General features: G+C 35.9%; 3 protein-coding genes across 3 annotated transcripts; all 3 read right to left on the bottom strand.

Moving 5' to 3' along the window:
- Nucleotides 1-298: 298 nt before the first annotated feature.
- Nucleotides 299-5,816, bottom strand: LOC124379998. Its single transcript, XM_046840670.1, has 5 exons — nt 4,624-5,816; nt 4,144-4,494; nt 3,848-3,985; nt 2,558-2,649; nt 299-1,787 (listed from the first exon to the last, which is right to left on the bottom strand). Exons 1-5 carry the CDS (start codon nt 4,646-4,648, stop codon nt 1,689-1,691), a joined length of 705 nt encoding a protein of 234 aa, XP_046696626.1. The 5' UTR covers nt 4,649-5,816; the 3' UTR covers nt 299-1,688.
- Nucleotides 5,817-10,674: 4,858 nt separating this feature from the next.
- LOC124380008 (V-set domain-containing T-cell activation inhibitor 1-like) lies at nt 10,675-14,780 on the bottom strand. The gene is made up of 4 exons (XM_046840685.1): nt 14,635-14,780; nt 13,669-13,712; nt 13,244-13,555; nt 10,675-12,867 (listed from the first exon to the last, which is right to left on the bottom strand). The coding sequence occupies exons 1-4, from the start codon at nt 14,646-14,648 to the stop codon at nt 12,776-12,778; spliced, it is 462 nt and encodes a 153-aa protein (XP_046696641.1). The 5' UTR covers nt 14,649-14,780; the 3' UTR covers nt 10,675-12,775.
- Nucleotides 14,781-17,502: 2,722 nt separating this feature from the next.
- On the bottom strand, nt 17,503-20,714 carry LOC124380000. Its single transcript, XM_046840674.1, has 6 exons — nt 20,430-20,714; nt 20,136-20,293; nt 19,677-20,021; nt 19,446-19,565; nt 19,292-19,368; nt 17,503-18,344 (listed from the first exon to the last, which is right to left on the bottom strand). Exons 2-6 carry the CDS (start codon nt 20,224-20,226, stop codon nt 18,279-18,281), a joined length of 699 nt encoding a protein of 232 aa, XP_046696630.1. The 5' UTR covers nt 20,227-20,293; nt 20,430-20,714; the 3' UTR covers nt 17,503-18,278.
- Nucleotides 20,715-22,077: the final 1,363 nt, after the last annotated feature.

Raw genomic sequence — 22,077 nt, 5'->3', positions numbered from 1 at the left:
CTTGTACATTCAACCTGAAAGACGTTTATCTCCGTCCATTATATGATAGCTGATAACTGTTTTAGTGTGAAAATGTGATTGATTCTGAGCAAAGTTCATGTATTGCCACATAAAGTCATATGTACTGTAATGTGAAAAAAGGAACTTGGGTGGTTATGGATAGCATGACTATAGCACCAAACCCACATTACCCTTTTACACACTGCTGTGGTTTTTTTTTGTTTTTTTTTTTAATTAAGCATAGATGGTGAAACTTTTCAACCAGTCATCACTTCTTAGGCATTTGTGTTTTGTCCATTATAAACATTTTTCTTAATTCTCAGAAACTGTTATCTTGCTTCATTATGTGTTTTTAGTGAATGTTGGCAGAAACAAATAAAGTGTCAAAGGTATGACCTACACACCCTGTCACTTTGGACACTGTGGTTGAATCACATGATTGCCAAGCTTTTCATGAGCATCAGGAAACCGCATGATCAAACATCTGCTTTCTGTGTCCCAATGAGAACACAAACATTTAACATTTATACATAAATAAAATAAAATACGAGAAAATAATTACATTTATTTGCAAAAAATAAAAAAGGGGTTGCTAGATGGCTTTTTGCCACAAATCAAACTATTTTTGCCACTTCCTCAAAGGTTTGCGTGCCTTCATTTTAAAAGTGTACACAGAGCTGGGAGAGCGCAAAAACCACACACACAAGAAAAAGATCATCTCGGAAAGAGCATGCTGCACAAACTGAATGTGTGATTTCTATTTTTTTAACAGCTGTGACCACCTTGTGTATAAAAAGCAATATGCTGAATGCTGTAGCTATTTTGAAAAATGCTAACACAGTTTGTTGTCATTCTTTTATCAGTTTTCTGCTCCCTCTTGGTTGGCAGAAGCAGCCCTTAAGGTGTCACTTAAATATTCAAGTAACCAAATGACTGGCCTTTTTTCATCATAGAAAAAAAAATCCAAGTTGTATAAAATAGACGCTTATATGAAGCTTCAGTTCTTCACCTGCACAGGTTGTACAAAATGTCCATTTACATGACACATTTTAGATGCACATTAAATTTCACTCTTGTACACTAAGGAGGAAATTTCATTGTGCCTTGAAACATGGCAATAAACGTGTTACATGAGTATTTCATATTTAGGGAACATTCAGGCTAAAGATATTATAAAACACTTTATTTCATTGCAATATCACACTTGTAAACTAGCTAATTATTTGTTTTTAAAGCAAAACATTATCAGGTCTTTATGAGAAACTCTCGGCCAGCGAGAGGCCAAACTATTTTTTTCCTTCTGCATTTGAAATGTTTTTTTTTTTTAAATAGCTGATGTTCATTTAAGAAAACACTGATTCAACCTTTTTTTTTGTTCCGTTTTAAACATGAATTATTTTAGTCCATTGATTTACATCAGTATTAACAACAGTGGTTTGATTCTTTTAAATCTATTATTTACTTTACTATAAAATACCAGACAGCACCTAGAAAGGCACTTTAGGTTATAAAGATTGGGCTTTAAAAAAAAAAAAAATCTAAATAAATTGAGACGAATCATTAGTGAATGATCCATCACAAATCCTTAAGGATATGATAGAACACTATATGAGTTCTATGTTTGGGGTTTGAAGCTACAGTACAGCTGTGTGAGGTCATATGGCTGTGCAGGATCACTCAGGGGTCAGTCAGGATGGCGGCCTCGCAGGCTGCAGCAGAGCATATGTGCTTGAGAGCATATTCATCCCGATGCTTCTGTCTGGCGGGCTGTTCAGCACAACGTCATACTGTAAAAATAACGTGATTAATGCTGCTGCTGTATTAATAGACCCAACTGTAACACATCCACTCATCGGTTTAAAATCCAACACAGTGATGCGATAAAAATGAATCCATTGTGCAATTTTGCACATGATTTGATTACAGATGTTAACCCTTTTTTCCTACACATCTTTGTCAAACATTCTGTAGAACATGATGGGACTTTCCATCTTTACATGTAGCAGACACCTTGACCACATTACAACACAAAACAAGTCATCTAATTGATGTTGTCTTGTGTGGGTGTGTGTGGGTGCGTGTGTGTTCACAGCTATATATATTTTATATATAGAAGAAGAACATATCTGGCAAGTTTTACAAGAGGCATAATAAAGTATTTCAGAATATTTGAAGAAACAAACTGTCTGGATGTTGAGAGTGTGTCAAGCTGTTGTTCATGCTAAGGGAGGATTTTAATGAAAATATAGTGGAAGAATGCATGGAAATGCATGTCTTTTATGTATATATAAAATAGATATATATTCACACACCTACGCATGCACACCCATATATATATATATATATATATATATATATATATATATATATATATATATATATGGGTGTGCATGCTTTTGATATATATATATATATATATATATATATATATATATATATATATATATGGGTGTGCATGCTTTTGATATATATATATATATATATATATATATATATATATATATATATATATATATATATATATATATATATCAAAAATATATATAAGTTCGCTTACTATATGGATGTTGTTTTCCTGTTGACTCTGCTGGATACCAGGATCTGAAGGTCGTGCTTGATGATTTGTAGATCTTTTGCGGCAAAGACGAACTGTTTAAACGTTAAAGACGAAAAGCTAGATGTAAGTACGTTTTGGAGCTGAGAATCAGATAGATATATAGATTGATAGATGGATTGTCTGTATAGTCTGTATTGTCTTGTATAGTTTAAGCTAAATGTATAGTGTTGTTATTTGTGTCTGTACTTTTGAGATTCACCAACATCTGGAACCAAATTCCTTGTGTGTATCAACACGCGTGGCCAATAAATGTGTAACAATAAACAATAAACGTGTATATAAGTGAAAATTTAAATATAAAAGAAATATTTTAGCATACAAAATATGAAATATGTCTATTTTATTTACATTCTGTAATATAATAGCAGTTACTAGAGTAAAAATTGACAATACATTCCTGTACTAAAATCCTGTTAATTCGGTAAACTTCGGTAAGTGCCAGGTTTTACAGTTGACATCACAAATGCTGTCAAAACTACATGCTGAGAAAGTATAGGGTTAGGGTTCAGATTAGGTGCTGGGATACTGCTCAGAATGTTGGGGTTTCAAGCCCCAGGATCGTCAATCTGCAACTATTGGGCCCTTGAGCAAGACCCCTAACCCTCTGTGCACCAATCCTGAACCTGTGCTCAGAACTCAGCTTTTGAAAAAGCTAGGCTATGTAAAGAAAAGAATTTCACTGTGCTGTAATATATATGTGGTAAATAAAGGCTATTCTATTGTTCTCTCTTATTTCATTTTGTGATTGCACCATGGGCATAATGTTATTTAATGCACTGAACAAAAATCTAGTTCACTCAAAAAAAAAAAAAAATCCTGATTAATCGCAACTCAATCGCACATTTTCTCTGATCTAAATGTACTTTAAATTTATACGTTTTTATTGCTATCAGATTTTTGCGAGTTACACTTGGTCCAGTTCCAAATGAAAAGTCGTGAACTATCGAGGTTCCACTGTGTGTGTGTGTGTATATATATATATATATATATATATATATATATATATATATATATATATATATATATATGTGTGTGTGTGTGTGTGTGTGTGTCCATGTAGATAAGTGAAGCTTAAAATATAAGAAAAATGTCAGCGTACAAAATATGAAATATGTGTATTCTATGTACATTCTGTAATATAATAGCAGTTGCTATTATAATATATTTGACATTACATTCCTGTACTAAAATCCTTTAAATTGTATCATATTTGATCATATTTACACTCACCGATTACCACAACAAGGACGAGACAATTCAGGATTCCGAGTGTGAAGAAGAGACTTCGCCAGAAATTGACTCCACATTTATATAATTCATTTAAATGTGTCTGGTTCTGGTGGTGAGTTTCTTTACTTGTAGAATTATCTGGAAAAGATATGAAATGCCTGAGTAATGTAGTTAAAGTTAATGTGATGTTTAAGGTAAACTTGTGTTATAAGATAAATAAATTTAGAAGTAAACAACAACAACAACAGTTTCAAAGAACAGTCTAAAATCTAAATGTTTTCTCTCAGTAAACTCACCAGCTGTGTAATTCCGGATGTAAAGTCTGATTTCATGGCTGATGTTAGGAGGTGAAACAGATGGAGTAGGACTACAATAATACACTCCTAATTCATTAGTACTGATATTGTGTATAAATAAACTGCTGTTGTGTTGCAGTGAGAAAGTTTTGTTGAAGGTCTGGTTGCTGTATTCTACACTCAGGGACCTGCTCGAGAAAGAGCGTAATATAAACACTGGAGGTTCTGACGGCTTCATCAGGAACCAGTACACATGTTTTACATCTACTTCACATTGTAGAGTCACATTTTGTCCCAAATTCACCAACTTCTCTGTGAAACTGTCTGTAGCACCACAGCACACAACCAGACCTAATTCAGGACAGAACACATACAGAGACACAACAAAAGGTTTGGCTCAACCAACATGTCATTCAATCAGAAATTAAACAAAGTATGATTATGGAAAGAATGCATGCTTGAAAGTGTGAAGCTACTCACAGAAATGAAGTTGTACTATCTTCATGCCGAACGCTGCACGCCGTACGTGAGCTCTGAGCACTCTGAGGCCAGCCTGCCTCAGACAGGAAATAATTCAGCTGAGCTTCAGAGGCTACAGTATACGGAAGTCTTAACTAATCCTTCTCTAACCACAAAGCTCGTTCTCTTATGATTTTTTGTGCACACACACACACACACACAAAAACATCAATCGGATCATCGCTGACCTTTCGAAAAATCACTTGCGATAAAGTTGTGTGACACAATTTTAACTTTTGTGTCCATTAAAAAAAACTGAATTCTGGAAGTAAAAGTGTATATGTTTGTGCTAACAGGCAGCAGAATAGGTTAGCTGTTGCTTCTTGCCTTATTAAAACAGTGACATTCGAACATCAATACCAATTCGTGACCCGAGGATGCCATTTCCACGGCTGCCCTGACCCACTTGGACAACCCCTACACTTATGCCAGGATGTTGTTTGTTGAATTCAGCTCAGCTTTTAACACTGTTAGCCCCTCCAAGCTAATCTTGAAGCTGAAACAGCTTGACATCAGCACACATGTTCTGCAGCTGGACCGTGGACTTCCTCACAAACAGACCACAGTCTGTCCGGCTGGACTCTCACTCTCAGCACTGGTGTTCCTCAGGGACGACGGAAGAGATTATTGTGGATTATAGACGAGCCATCAATCACGCTCATGCTCCTATTCACATCAACGGAACTGATGTTGATCGTGGACGCAGCTTTAAGTTCCTTGGAATCGACATCTCTGAGGATCTCACCTGGCCTCTGAACTCTTCTATCCCGATCAGGAAGGCACAACAGCACCTATTTTTTTCTGAGGAGACTTAAAAAAAATCCAGTCTGTGCTACATGATACTGGAGAGCATCCTCACTAACTGCATTTTAGTGTGGTACAGCAGCTGCACTGCTTCGGACTGAAAGCCCTTTAGAGGGTGGTGAAAACTGCCCAACAAATCATTAACACTCAGCTTTCCACCTTGGAGAACATTTACAGTAAACGCTTTCTGCAAAGGCTGAGGGGCATCATCAGAGGTCCCTCTTACCCCAACTATGGACTATTCACCCTTCTCCCTTCAGGCTATATCATATATGGACCTCATACACTATTTATCTACTGTTATTTATTGTAAATACGCACTTATGCACTTCTGGTTAAATGCTAACTGCATTTCATTGGCTATGTACATGTACCTTGCACAATGACAATAAAGTTAAATCTAATCTAATCTAATCTGATATAAAAGAGGTATAATTGTGAAATTCCAACAAGATATCGTGGTCGGGATTTAAATGAACAACTTACAAATAACTTTTAATCTGTGCAAATAACACAGCTTGTAGTTTTCATCATGAAAATAAACAAACAAAAAAGATCCCCTAGTGGTGGCCAAGTGTAATGGAAGTAATAAAACAAACAAACAAAAAAAAAGAATTTTAAATGGACTTTAATATTAATTGTATAAAAAATAACTAGAAAATATTCAAGAGATTATTGTGCACTACAAACTGTACACAAAAACACAGAATACACACTGTACACAAAAACACACTCTACACACTAACACAGTATACACACTGTACAGAATAACAATACACACTAACACAATAACACAGAATACACAATAACACACTCTACACACTGTACACACTAACACACTCAACACACTGTACACAATACACACTATACACACTAACACAGTATACACACTGTATACAATTACACAATACACACTAACACAGTATACACACTAACACACACTGTACAAATAAACACAGAATACACACTGTACACCCTAACACTGTATACCCACTGTAAACAATAACACACTCTACACACTAACACAGTATACACACTGTATACAATTACACAATACACACTAACACACTTACACTGTACAAATAAACACAGAATACACACTGTACACCCTAACACTGTATACCCACTGTAAACAATAACACACTCTACACACTAACACAGTATACACACTGTACACAATAACACACTGTAAAACTGACACACTCTACACACTATACGCACTAACACACTACACACTCGACACACTGTACACAATAACACAGTATACACACTAACACACTCGACACACTGTACACAATAACAAAGAATACACACTACACATTAACACATTATACACAGAATACACACTGTACACACTAACACGCCATACCCACTTTTTCGATGATGAAATAAACACCTCAGTAACATGAGAATAAAGTACTGATTTCTCACATTCATTTCCTGTAAATATAATAAATAAATTCACCAGCTGAATGATTCTGGGTGTAAAGTCTGAATCCACGGCTGATGTCAGGAGGTAAACCAGACCGAATATATTAATACACTCCTAATTCATTAGTACCGATATTGAGTATAAATAAATTGCTTCCTTAGAAAGAGCGTAATATAAACACTGGCGGTTCTAACGGTTTCTTCAGGAACCCCATGTCTTACAGCCACTTCACTTTACCTTCTATCTACTTCATACAAGTAGATCTTGAAAAAAAAGAAAACACAGACTCGTGGTGATTCGCTGTTCATTAAGAAATAATTCACAAATCTGTCCATTCAGGAATGTAATTATTAAATAAGATCAGTGATGTAGTCAAAGGAAAGCAAGTCACAGAAGTAAACATGGAGAACTGTCATGATGAGACTTAATCTCTTCTCACTCTTTCAGATATGAATACATCTAGAGCTACAGGTGTAAGGAGGAAGTGGCAGTTCAACTTGCTCTGACCACAACTGTTTTGTACTTTTCATGAAATCACTTGATAGTTGCAGAGAAACATCTTCTCATCTCCACAGACCACTGAGGTGAGATTTAAGGTCGCAAGGGCCTGATGACTTGCCTGCCGTTTCCGTAGCAGTTTTGTTACAGGGTACAGTTGCTAGCCTCCTCTTTTGCAGCCGGGCTTGGGACCATCCATGGCAGAGTACTTTATCCCCATTCCAACAACTGAGCGCCCATGGGGTTCAAGGGCCTTGCTCAAGGGCCAAAGAGTGGTATGGACTTGAACTCACAACCCCAGGATTCAAAGTCCAATGCCTTAAACACTAGGCTACCACCTCCCCCAGTGAATTATTTAGTGCTAGGTTCAGAGGCCAGGCAGAATTTTAATCAGTTTAATGAGCAAAAACACATGAAAAATACACACTGTTATACACACTGCATCTCCTACACAACATTTAAACACAATATATCTTCCACACCACCAGGGCCTTCAAAGCCTTCAGAATCACTGACTCTGAATATGAATCACTGAATATATATTTTTTTCAATGAATATGTATTTAATTATTCCCAAAAGTTTATTCTATTCATTTCATAGTGTTTCTCTCTGCTTCAATGAATGTCTGTTAACGTTGGAAAATCTATCCAATTAGATTCAAGTCATCATTTTACATGTCAGAGGAATCCTCTGCCTTCAGAGTCGGCACCTGCAGCTTTTGTAGCAGAAACTTTATGTTGCTTTAAACATTCAGACTGCCATTTGCTTACTCTGAGGCCTTCGAGAACAGTTCAAAACAGTGACACAGTGACAGTTTGTGTTAAATGTTGACCTTTGATGAATGAGGTCACCAGCACATTCTGTCTGTAGCCAAGGATCCAGCCCTGAGTTTATTGCTCCATGTTACCCCCTAGTGGAAGAACAGACACTCACACTCATAAAAAAAAAGACGTTTAATTTTTGCACTCCACAAACACCAGAAAAGTCAATGCTGTGTTTTCTACACACACTCCTGTGCTCCTTTTTTTAAATTCGGGTCTCTGTTCACAGACTAGAGGAGGAGAGGGATTTGCATGTTGTATGATGTACAGATGAAGACAATAAGACAGTGAGACAGGTCCAGGTATGAAAGTGGGCCTTTGCTTGAAGGAACACACTTCATTCAGTCCACATTGGATTCCCAATAATATTATGGCCTGGTGTTAAACATCTCCCAAGACAACAGGGAAAAATGTACAGTAAAGCTCCAGCCTCTTTCCAATCTAAAACATTGCAGCAGATCAAAAAGGAAGCAGAGAAATTGAAGGAACCTGAACAAAAGTTTGCTCAAGGAGAGAAAAATTACTGTGAGAGTTTTACTGCAGAAGATCACACAGTCTGAGAACAACAAGTGGAAGTTGGAGCTGTGCATCGTAGAAGTGTGTGAAATGTATTAGCGTGCAGACTTTAACCGCAATCATCTAGCACAATGTATGTGGGGAAAAACATTGACTTGTGTGTGTGTGTGGTTGTGTGTTACACTGCAGGTTCAAACTGAATAAACTGCACCACAGTGTAGCTACATTTATCACCTATTCTTAGAAACCGACCCAGTAAAAGAGCACAAACATTAGAGAAGTGCATAACACAAAACACACTAACACACACAAACACAATATACACACTAAGATACTATAGACACTGTTCACAATGTACACACTAACTCTCTATCCACCTCTACACAGTAAAACACTACACACACTGTACACAGTAACACACCGCACACACTGAAAGAAAATTCTTTTATCCCACTCAGCTCAAAATTAGGCTCACATGTCTGTATTAACCATGGTTCACTCTTCAAACACGAGCTAAAACAACACCAATGACAGATTTATCATTAAACACTGCAAAAACCAAAAGGACACAACTGGATGTCAAAGGGTTAAAAGATTGCAGAACAGCTCCCCTAGTGGTGGTCAATCTTTATGACATGTTGATGGAAATGAATCCACAAAGTGAACTGAAAAGAACACAGTGTCTCCTACACAACAGACGAACAAACATTAAATCTCCTACCAATGGCAGGACATCAGGTCCAGTAAGGCCTTCTCTGCTGGCCTAAACTCTAATAGAATCACTGACTTTGTGTTTTAATGAATAAGTATTAAATTATTCCCAATAGCTTTTCTCTTTGTTGCTCTGCTTCCAGTAGTGTGTTTATGTTAGAGTTTCTAACCAATCAGATTTCAGCCATTACCTGTTGTCAGGGTAAAATAAATCTACATTGAGCCTTCAGAATCAACAGTGCATGTGAGATTAAAATAAATGAGATTGGAGTTGTTTAATCTGCTCAGACCATAACCTTTCTTTCTTTCCCTCTTCATGAAAAGTCATTTTTAGGTCACTCAGCTCAAAACTGGAATCACATGTTCATATTTTATAAGTTTTTACTTATTAACTATGATCTAAGACAACTTTTATGATTACTAATTTACTACTGTATTTCTATTTGAGTAAACACTGCACAAGTCTACAGAAACTGACACAAATTGTTAATGAAGGGTTAAAAGTTCACGGAACAGCTCCACTAGTGGACAAAAAAAGATTTTTAACCAAAATGAGAACCTGACCAAATTACGACAAATGCACAACAGGGGGCAGCACTGAGCAACCACCGGAACGACCTCCCTGGAATTTTTTTTTATTGCACAATGATTTTATGTGGCATATAAATTGCTATATTAAAACATATTTGCTATATATATTTTTTTTTCATTTTAAATGTGAGATCTTAATGCTTGTAAGGGTTAAATACTTTCTTATGCTGTATTTTGGCCATTTTATTTGGACTTATGCTCAAACCCACATGCTGGCTTCACTTAAAACAGCACATTTGCTTGATTTGCAAGTATCTCCATTACCTCATATGCATGAACATTACATACACAATCTGAAAACAGCTTGAGTTGTCAAATTAGTAAGTGATTTAAGTGATGACTTATGTAAGTGATAAGTGATACTTTTTCATTCTACTGTGAAAGATGTTTAACTTCATTCTTAGCATTGAGGAATGTTTTTTTTTTTTACTGATTTATCCCACTAAATGTTACATGTAAATGTGATGTACTGTATAAAAGCATGAAGCAATAGATGTCCAGATACAGGAAGAGATACAGGAAGACACTGTAAAAACACATCCTGTGTAAAAACAGGATGTGGTTAACGAGTTCTTCACACTATAAAAGAACAGAGCGGCTTCAGCAATAACATCAAGGATGAGCAACAAAACAGTAAGTTCTTGACACTAATGTTTTATTTGTAATTGAATACTTACAGGCCAGTTTATTATCCAGAGATCACAGAAATGAAAGAAGGTTCTGTAGGTGAAAATAAAGCAAACTCTATTTCTGTATTGTTCAAAACTAAAAATTCGTAATGTTTCCTTTGACAAAAACGGTTGAACCAAATGATTATGAAACTTGGAATCTGAGTTTGAGGAATCTGAAAATGAGGAATCTGAGCTTGAGGAATTTGAGTTTGTTTTCTTATGAAAGGAAAAATGTATAGCAGATTCTATAATCAGTGGAAATGCACTGTGCAGTTGCTGCAGCTTGTGCTGATAAAAGCTTCGCATTCATACTGCCATTGCTCATGTTTATTGATGAGGATATACTGATGTTTATTCATTTATTCATGTTACTACCCTACTACTCTTAAAATAAACTGAATAGGATTTAAAGCTGATTTTGGGAATCATTTGATTAATCGGACTTCACTTTCCATTGCTCTTCGGTTTTGTTTGCTAAAATAGAGGAAGTAAAAGAGACGAGGCATGTGATCATCTTTAATGTTCAGGTTAAAGCCTTTTTCAATAAGGTATAAATATAAAAAGGTTAGACATACACTGTGTGGCAAAAGTATTGGAACAGTGGACTTCTCCAGTCACACATGCTTCTTCACCAAACTGTGTATATATATAAACTTACCACCATTCGACTTTACGACCACAATCGCTAGCCGCAGCGTACGACAGTGCGTACCAGCTTCCAGCATCATTTTACAGTACTGTACATATAGCCTACTCTACTTACGACCAAATCGTGTTATGACCGATTTGTCAGTCCCAATTGTGGTCGTAAGTCGACGACTACCTGTATGTATGTATGTATATATATATATATATATATATATATATATATATATATATATATATATATATATATATATATATATATATATATATATATATATATATATATATATATATATATATACACACACACACACACACACACACACACACACACACACACATAAATGATGATCCATGTTTGTTGATTTATGAGCATTATAAAGCATTATAACCTTATTCACACCATTTTATATCATTTTAAATTAAACGCATAAATAAACATACACAAAGGGATAAACATTGGGTCAAACAGATGAAATACTGACTACTCATGTACATAAAAGTCATAACCAGAAATAAATTCAAATATAAAATGGAATAAATAAGACAGTGGCAACATCAGTAATATATACTAATAATACTATTTTTTTTAAATATAAAGACAGAAATACCTTAAAGACTTATTACAGCTTTAATATGATCTTTCAGCAAACAAAAATCCTGAAAAAAAAAGAGATTTAATAAATATGGTGACTTATTATGAATTATGGCTTCCCACATCTATACTTTAGAATTTTCGATCCCACACTTCTTTACAAAAATGTTCAAATTCCTTTAAAATGTGTTAAAATCTCCTGCGTATGGTTCTTTCTAGGTGATTGAAGTCTGGGCTTTGGCTGGGCAATTCAGGGACTTTATCCTTTTCTGAAGGGTTGTAATTGTTCATTTTGATGTGTGATTTGGTGATTGTTGTGCTGAAATATGAAATGCCTCATTTCCATCTTTTTGAAAGGGAAGCAACAGAAATGTATGTGCCACAATATCTAATTTTCCTATCTATCGACAAGTACCCCTGACCCAGCTAAAGAAAACCATGCTTCTCCGTCAGTATGGTGTTCCTTGGATGATGATTAACGTGAACATCCCAAAAAATCTAAAAAAAAATCTAAGGAGAGGTCATTATGAAAGACTTATGGTATTAGTGCGTTGTAGGTTTTTTTAATTTTAAATATCCCCGAATATAATATATTTTTTCAGGATTTCGGTTTGCTGTAGGTTCACTTTCAAGTCTGACATACATGTTGTTATTTGTCTTTATATTTTAAAAACCTGCAATTTCCTAAAGGTGTGTAGACTTCGTAAACCCACATTACATCTTTTAAAACTATGTAAGCACTTGTGCCCTAACTGCATAGAACTTAGAACTTAGAACTAGTGTTGCATGACGGCACGATCTTTCCACACGTTTCACTTCCTTTCTTCTTTAGAGAGTGAATCCGAATAAGAGAACGCAGACGAGCTGAAACACTGCTACCCAGTCTGTGCTTGTCGTTATGCCGCTGTTACGGCCGCTTCCTGTTAAAAGGGTTGAGGATGTCAGTAAACAATATCGTGTGGCCTTTTTTTAGTTCCCTCCTTTATGCCCACTAAACTAGCAAGACAAAAGATAACTAAGTCAGGACAAGTGTGAGAATAAAATTCAGTTATGGAATCGAAGAATTCAGTGTGAACATACAGTCGTCTAAATACAAACAAATCACCAGCTTTCGTTTCTTTCTATTTAGAAGCTATTTATTGCCCTCCAGATGTCCCTCTGTGAGCAGTTTTAAATCAATTGCACTAATATAAGCCTTTAGAGCAAATCTACTACCAGAATTCCTTTTCTAGAAAGCAAATCTGGAAATAATGCTATGAAATAAGAGTTAAGGTTTAAAAAAACACCCACATTTACCTTTAATCCTCAGTTCTACATGGACAGTTTTGGAGTTTGGGATTTTGCAACTGTAATTTCCTGCATCACTGTAGATCACATCACTCAGTCTGATGCTGTAATTCCCTTCTGTGAACTTTGATGGAAAACCTTTGACTCTGCCCCTGAACACAGCATCCTGGTCATGAAAATCCTCTTTACCTTCGATGATGTCATACACTGTCTTAGTGTTATTGTGTCGCCAGAATACGTCCTTTTCATAGCCACGAGCTGAACACAGTAAAATCACAGAGTCTCCTTGAACAGCTTCAATTGTGATGCTCTGCAATGACACTGTGATGACAAAAAAAAAAAACAACAACACACAATTGTGGGTACAAAGAGCAAGTGAAATAGTCCTTGTCAGCATATTCAGTGTTGAAATGTAAGAGCGGATAAGTGCTTACCTTCATGAATTAGAAGAATCACAAGGGCAAACCGCAAATTACATCTGTGAAAAAACGGAAAGGTGAAATTTTAGGACATGTTTTTTAGAATGTAAACGCCATAGAATCTAAAGCTCAGTCCAGAGTTAGGGTCTGTACAGACATGTTTCTTGCTTGTGGATTAGAATCTTGTCACGGAAAGTTAAACCGGATGATGCATGTCAAAAATAAACACAGCATTTTACGTATCCAGAGCGACTTGCAAGTTTCTTATTTAGACACCTGAGCAGTGAGGGTTAAGGGCCTTGCCCAGGGGACCAGGTGCAGACCTTTGGATCATGAGTCACCACTTCCTTTATACACCGGGCTACTGCATTAACTGTCAATAACACAGTTCTTGCACACCCACAATTCCTGAACAATTCCTAGAAAGCTGTTTTACTACTGAAACACCACACAGGCTGATGGGAATCCCCATGGACAGCCAATGAAGCCTGTATTGAGAGGTTTGGGAGCTAGTTGCTAGTTAGGGCATTGGACTTTGGCTCTGAAGGTCATGAGTTAAAATCCCAGCCACACCAAGCTGCCAATCCTGGGCCCCTGAGCAAGGCCCTTAACCACACTGTTGCTTAGTGATTTGAATAAGATTAAAGACTTCTGGAAAAGTGCTACAGTTTTCGTAGCTAAATACAAAGAAACTGCGGCGGAAACAAAAGAAGCTAGCTACTTAGTTTAGCTGAATTCGTATTTCGCAGATGGAGATATATTTATGGAGATAGAGGATGTATTTATTTGAATATAAAGGTTAGAAATGGGTAAAACTGGTTAGACACAAATCCACTCACATCCCACGAGTTCTTGTGTAATACATTATAACGGTACATGCTAGCTTAGATTAGCTTAGATACCGAACATTACCGGAGCCCAGGCTTTATTTACAAACTCTTTCATTCTGTGCATTAATACATTTTCGTACACAATACACACCTGTTATCCATCATGTTTTAACTTGTAATGGAAAGAAAATATCCAAAAAAAAACCAATAATACTGAAGGCGTCCCGTTATTCCATAATATAAGAAACAGCGGAACTATAAACTGCGCATGCGCCGTGTGGTCCGCCTCTAAAATGTAAATATATAATATCCCCATTTTTATTAAATAGTATATGAAATAAAAGTATATTATTATTTCTATAATGTGTTCGTTTTGTTGCTTGTATATTCCTCTAAATTTAAAATCGGGATTTATCTTTAAGGTGCTGCTGTTTGTCCATGTGAACAATAAGTGATTAGATTAAAGAACAAAGCCATTTATAAATATTAATTATAAACTATATTTGAGGTTTTCTGTTTGGTTTTACATTGTGCCACTGACACAGCTTTTGCATTTATGTCATTTGGGAGACACCCTTATCCACTGTACCTTACACATGAACAGATGACGGTTAGGGGCCTTGCTCAAGGGCCCAAGAGTGGCAACATGGTTGTGCTGAGATCTGACTTCTTGACCTTTTAAATGCCATCATGTTAATCAATGAGTTCCTGCTACCTTCTAGTGCTATTTAAACAAGTCCATGGAATAACACATGAAAAGGTTATGAAAAATGTCAATGTTTGAATCTACCTTGTGTAGAGAAACACTTGTGGAAAACTTGTGGAAGACTGTGTTGCTCCAAAGTCCAGTGGCTTCTGACTGTTTCACAGGGTTCTATTTCTTTCATACTAAATCTAACAGCCAATTAAATTAGATTATGATCACTGGCTAACTGTTTACATTCCAATTTCATTTGCATCACAGGTTTTTCTCAGATTTTACAAAATAAACTCAAAATATTATCAATTCCATAGAAATGGCTTTAACAGAGGGTGTAACAAAAGAAGCTAGCTATTTAATTTAGCTGAATTTGTATTTCACAGATGAAGATATTTTTATGGTGCTAGAGGATGTATTTAATTAGATATAAAGGTTAGAAATAGGTCAAACTGGCCAGAAAGAAATATATTTTAATGTAGATTTTGCTCCAATATTATGTTTGAAATCAGCTGAGGTAAAGTGGAAAAACACTTCAATGAAAACATAACTTTCACCAAGTAAACTTAAATTTCATATAAAATAAATACCAAACACCCACACTCACCTCTAAGCTGCAACTTAAATTTGTACTGTAAATTCCTGCATCAGAAGGGAGTTATTCTCTTGTCTGAACTTTGATGGAAAACCTTCATACCTTCGATGATGTCATACACTGTCTTATCTACATTGTGTGGCCAGAACACCGCCTTTTCATTGGCAAAATCACAGAGCCTTGTTTTAAATCAGCTTCAATTGTGATGCTCTGCAATGACAGTGGGATGACAAAACACACACACACACACACACACACACACACACACACACACACACACACACACACACACACACACACACACTTGTGGGTATAAAGAGGAAGTGAAAGGGATGATAAATGCTTACCTTCATGTATTACTAATCAAAAGGGCAAATCGCGAAATGTGTCCGTTGAGAAACAGAGAAATGACATGCTAGGACACGTTTTTCAGAACGCCAGCGTCATAGTACAGTGCAATTAAGAAATAGTGTTTACACACAAGGCGTGCACACACTTTTAGGCTCAGAGGGGGGAACCAATAGAAACTACTTAGTTTCATTGAATTCGTATTTCACAGATGGAGATATATTTATGGAGATAGAGGATGTATTGATTTGGATATAAAGGTTAGAAATGGGTAAAACTGATTAGACACAAATCCACTCACATCCTACCAGGTCTTATGTAATACCTTATAACTGTACACGCTAGCTTAGATTAGTTTAGATACCAAACATTACGAGAAACTAGGCCTTATTTACAAACCCTTTCATTCTGTACACAGTACACACGTTGTACATGATGCTTAGTGCTCCCCATAAACACATAGAAAATTACTTAGAAAAGTTAAAGAAATGTGTCACCGGTAATATGATTAATTGCAGAACAAATTACTTATTTTAATGATCTTAATGCTAATAATATGGGTACAAAACAGATGAATGTTAAATGTGGAGTTAAACCATTGCACATTTACTACAGCGTTTTTGTGACTTGTAATAAAGTTTGCTGTTAGGACTTAATGGGAATGATAGAAACAGAAATTTGATTAGAATCAGAATCAAATGTTGACTAACAGACAGCAGAGAGCAATGCGCAAACAGATTAACCTTTCAGTGAGTGAAAAACAATGCAAAGTTGATGCTGAAAATCGTGTTTTTCTAAATGAATGGGTGGAAAAACCCACATTTATTCTTCATACATCGAGCCGTACGAGGCCTGTGTGACTCATTTGCTCGGACGAACAGATAAAAGATTTCTTGCACTTTTTAATTTTTCCAACACTGGCACTATATTTTTGCCTGTTGGTGTTTCTGAATGTTTTTGCTAATGCTATTTTATTAATCCAACTTGAAGCACAGAAGAGAGCAATGTTAAACATTACATACATTTAGTTAAGAGGAGACAAAACATGAAGTTAAAATGTGATATGAGATTTCCCAATTTTTTTTTTTTTTAATGCATTTATCACTTATGATCTGTAGGTGAAGGTTGGACTGCATCAAGGATCGGCTCTGAGCCCTTGGTGATGGACAGGTTGACGGACGAGGTCAGACTGGTCTCCATGGACTATGATGTTTGCGGATGATATTGTGATTAGTGGTGAGAGTAAGGAGCAGGTGGAGAAGAACCTGGAGAGGTGAAGGTACACGCTGGAGAGAAGGGGAATGAAAGTCAGTAGGAGTAAGACAGTACATGTGTGTGAATGAGAGGGAGGGCAGTGGAGGGGTGCGGTTGCAGGGAGAAGAGGAAGGCCAAGGAGAGTGTTGTGAGGCAAGACATGCAGGTAGTTGGTGTGAAAGAAAGGGGGGGGTTGGGGGGACAGATGAGCCGCTGCGGCACCCCATAATGGGAGAAGTCGAAAGAAGAAGATCACTTATGATCTTAGCAGAAACAAAAGCACTTTAGCTATTTTTTTTTATTGATCTTTCATTTTTCCTTTTATTTTTTTATTTATAATGTGCCCAATGAAAATGTCTACAATAAATTCATGTTTTTAGGGATATAATTGTCCTGAGCTTGGCTAGTAAGGAGGATTAATTTACTGGACCTCAAGCAATTTTAGTTTAAGATCCCTGCAGTAGAATTCTTACACACACACACACACACACACACACACACACACACACACTACAGAAGTGTGAGCTTTATTTGCAAGTATGTTTGCAAACAAAAGGAATTTGTTTTGGTGACAAGCTTTCAGTTCACAGAGACGACAACACACAATAAAAATGAATAAAGATATGTGAATAAAAAAATGTCGTATTGAAGTTAATTTGTAAATAAAAAAAATGAAAAGTAGAGAGAATGAGAAACATGGAGAGTTTTGCAGCAGAAGGTCAAACACTGAGAATAAGAAGCGGAAGTTGGAGCACCTTTGAAATGTGTGAAACGTGTAAATTTGCAGACTTTAACCACAGTAATAATCATCTCAGACTTTACCTGCATAGCTTATGAAAGCAAAAAACAATGACCAGCAAGTGTGTGTGTGTGTGTGTGTGTGTGTGTGTGTGTGTGTGTGTCACATGACAGGGTGGAACTGCACCGCAGTGTAAATGCTTTCGTAATGTGCTTCAGCCAAAAAACTCTGTAAAACAGCAAAAAAGTCATGAGGACGTTGTAAGACACAACACACTATACACACTATACACACAAATATTCTATGCACTGTTCATACTACACTAAAACCACACTATACACATTTACACACTGCACATACAACAGACACTGTACACAATATACACACTATACACTACAATATGTAAAAGTATAAAAATATTTAAGTATCCAAAGTAGTGATTTATTATAACTATAATGTTCCTATTATCATTTTTATCACAAGACTCTTTACTTAATCACCTCAGTTTATGTGTAAAGACTCGAATGTCTCTCAGCACACTGATATATTAATAGAATGATATTAATGACTTAATTGTAAAAGAAATCAATGAGTTTATCATAAACACAAAACCTTATTTTCAACTACTTTAATAAAAACGTGTAAATGAGGTCACGTGTGTTGTGGTGAGTTTGAGTCTGGAGTTTCTTCATAATTTATTCCTCTTTAAATGTTTTGCTTGATGTTGAACTGTATGTTGGTAATCAGTAAATACACTCAGTAACACACTACACACTACATACAGAAAAGCACTACACACACTGTACACAGTAACACACTACACACAGTAACACTACACACACTGTACACTACACACACTATATACAGGAAAACACTACACACTCTACACAGTAACACACTACACAGTAACACTACACACACTGTACACTACATACACTATGTACAGGAAAACACTACACACTGTACACAGAAAAATACCACACAAACTATCACACTACACATTGTACAAAGTAACACACTTTAAATACTGTACACACTACAAACACTGTACACAGTAACACTATAAATACTGTACACACTACATACTGTACACAGTAACACACTACACACACTGTACACAGTGACGGTGTGCAGTAACAGAGGGAGAAGTGGGTTTGTGTATGTAGTGAAGTTACCTGAGACTCAGTGACTTCTTGAAGTTTCCCATTCCAGTTTATAGATTTGGTTTTTCCACAGCAGCTCACGATCGAGACTGAAACATCACAATGCATAATGAATATTTCATTAACATTTCTACACAATGAACCGAGGAAGTGATGTCGAACTCACCTGTGACTGCAGCGAGCCCCATACAGTTCATCATTCCCAATATGATGAGGAAATTTCTCCACAGTCTGATCTCTTCACCTTTATTACACTCTCCAGGCCTAGATGTCTGATTCTCTGGAACTAGGACAGAGATCAGATAATTTTCTATGATGAAATAAACCCCTCAGTAACATGAGAATAAAGTATTGATTTCTCACATTCATTTCCTGTAAATATAATAAACAAACTCACCAGCTGCATGATTCTGGGTGTAAAGTCTGATTCCACGGCTGATGTTAGGAGGTGAACCACACTGAATACAATAATACACTCCTAATTCATTAGTACTGATATTGTGTATAAATAAACTGCTGTTGTATTGCAGTGAGAAAATCTTGCTGAAGGTCCGGTTACTGTATTCTGGATCCAGAGTTTTACTTGAGAAAGAGCGTAATATATACACTGGAGGTTCTGACGGCTTCATCAGGTACCAGGACATATGTTTTACAGCCACCTCACATTGTAGAGTCACATTTTGTCCCAAATCCACCAACTTCTCTGTGAAACCTTCTGCAGCTGAACAGCACACAAGTAAATCTAACAAAAGAAAACACAGACTTGTGGTAATTTGCTGTTCATTAAAAAAAATTATGCACATGTATTGTAATCATTAAATAAGATCAGTGATTTAGATAAAGGAAATCAACTCACAGAAATGAATGTGGAGGATCATCATGAAGACTCTTGATCTCGATTCACAAACTGTAAACTGCCAGTGAGGTCTTTTCAGACATGAACACATTCAGAGCTAAAGGACTGAGAAGGAAGTGGCATTTCATCCTGCTCTGACCACAACTTTTTTCTTCCCTCTTCAAGAAAATAAATCAGAAAATACTTATAGCTCATTCAGCTCAAGATTAGATTCACAGGTCCGTATTGAAGATATTTTTACTTTTTAAGCATAATCTAAAACAACAATGATGACAGATTTATCATTATATTTACCAGTGGCTAAACACTGCGTAAACCAAAGAAGACACAAATGGGTGTCAAAGGGTTAGAACTTTGCAGAACAGCTCCCCTAGTGGTGGTCAATTTTTAATGACATGATGTTTGAAATAAATGCACAAAGTGAACTGAACACACATTGTATCTCCTGCACAACAGATGAACACACATTAAATCTCCTACCAATGGCAGGCCATCAGGTCCAGTAAGGTCTTCTCTTTGGCCTTAACTCTAACAAAATCACTGGTCTGTAATTTAATATTTTTTATGAATATGTATTAAATTATTTCAGATAGATTCAACTTTTCTCTTTGTTCCTCTGCTTCCAGTAATGTGTGTTTGTTAGTTTTTCTATCTAATCATATTTCAGCTATTACCTGTTGTCAGTGTGAAATAAATCTAATTTACACTGCACAAGTCTTTAGTAACTGACACAAATAGTTAATAAAGGGTTAAAAGTTTACAGAACAGCTCCCCTAGTGGGCACAAAAGGTTTCGTAACAAAATGAGAACCTGACCGGACTACCGCAAATGCACAACAGGGGGCAGCACTAAGCAACAAACGGGAAGACATCTCCCTGGACAATTTTTTTTAATTGCAAATTGATTTTATGGCATATAAACTGTAATATTAAAATATTTGCTATATATGTTTAATTATTCTAAATGAGAGATCTAAATGCTTGTAAGAGTTAAATGCTTACTTATGCTGTATTTTGGCCATTTTGGTCCACATGCTGGCTTCACGTAAAACAGCACATTCGCTTGATTTGCAAGTATCTCCATTACCTTATAGGCATGAACATTATATGCACAATCTGAAAACAGCTTGAGTTGTCAAATTTTTGGTTTACATTTACCAGTCTGCTGGGTCAATTTAACAACTTTCTGTGGATTATAATTCATATTTTTAAATGAAAATAATTGAGTACATCTACATATTAAATTACTAGTTTAATACAGAAATCTCAGCCTCCGTGGTTTATAAAATGTCAGGATTTTGCACTTTTTTAATTTTCTCCAGTTCTTCAGCCCGTGCTGCTATGGCTCCCACATTGCTATGATTTTATTCTCGTAATCTTGGATTTTTTTTTTTTTGTGGCACTAAAACTCTGTCACACATATTACTGAACTATTCAGTTAACAAACACAAAAAACAACCTTTTTTTATTATTATTCTTTATTTAAAATTTGCCCAATATTTATCAAAAAATATTAAGAAAGATGTATAAAAATAGATTTTCCAATATCTAAAAGTTCACAACACCTAACCCATTAATACAATATTTAACAATTCAATAAGGTATAAAATGGAAATGATAGAAAGAGAAATTAAAGAAGAATCAGAATAAAATGCTGAATTAAACTGGAAGAAAAGAAAATGGAGGTGCAGTTTTCTGATTGTTTCAAATGGTCAAAAAAGCAAAATACTCAGTCCAAATAAAGCAGCAGAAAAACACCACAGATTTACAGGTTGAATATCGACTCCTGCGTTTTGCTGCAAAAAACGTTGTTGAGATCTCTTCGGATACACTGTGGGAACAGTTAACATTTAATAGTATTTCAAAGAAATCACATGAAATAAATACCAAACACCCACACTCACCTCTAAGCCTCAGTTCTACATGGTCAGTTTTGGCATTAG

The sequence above is a fragment of the Silurus meridionalis genome, chromosome 26, assembly GCF_014805685.1.
Source record: "Silurus meridionalis isolate SWU-2019-XX chromosome 26, ASM1480568v1, whole genome shotgun sequence".
NCBI classification, from domain to species: Eukaryota; Metazoa; Chordata; class Actinopteri; order Siluriformes; family Siluridae; genus Silurus; species Silurus meridionalis.
This window is presented reverse-complemented; position numbering and strand designations above follow the sequence as displayed.

Bases quoted from the DNA above. Each gene is read 5' to 3' on its own strand.
- LOC124379998 (XM_046840670.1), bottom strand. From the start codon at position 4,648: ATGAAGATAGTACAACTTCATTTCT. The intron at 3,986-4,143 runs GTGAGTTTACTG...TATCTTTTCCAG, and splicing joins CATCCGGAATTACACAGCTG to ATAATTCTACAAGTAAAGAA. The intron at 2,650-3,847 runs GTGAGTGTAAAT...ACGTTTAAACAG, and splicing joins CGTCCTTGTTGTGGTAATCG to TTCGTCTTTGCCGCAAAAGA.
- LOC124380008 (XM_046840685.1), bottom strand. The intron at 13,556-13,668 runs GTAAGCACTTAT...TTGTCATCACAG, and splicing joins GATTCTTCTAATTCATGAAG to TGTCATTGCAGAGCATCACA. The intron at 12,868-13,243 runs GTAAATGTGGGT...CCCTTTTAACAG, and splicing joins TGTAGAACTGAGGATTAAAG to GAAGCGGCCGTAACAGCGGC.
- LOC124380000 (XM_046840674.1), bottom strand. From the start codon at position 20,226: ATGTGTTCATGTCTGAAAAGACCTCACTGGCAGTTTACAGTTTGTGAA. The intron at 20,022-20,135 runs GTGAGTTGATTT...TTCTTTTGTTAG, and splicing joins GATCCTCCACATTCATTTCT to ATTTACTTGTGTGCTGTTCA. The intron at 18,345-19,291 runs GTAACTTCACTA...GCTGTTTTACAG, and splicing joins AAGAAGTCACTGAGTCTCAG to AGTTTTTTGGCTGAAGCACA.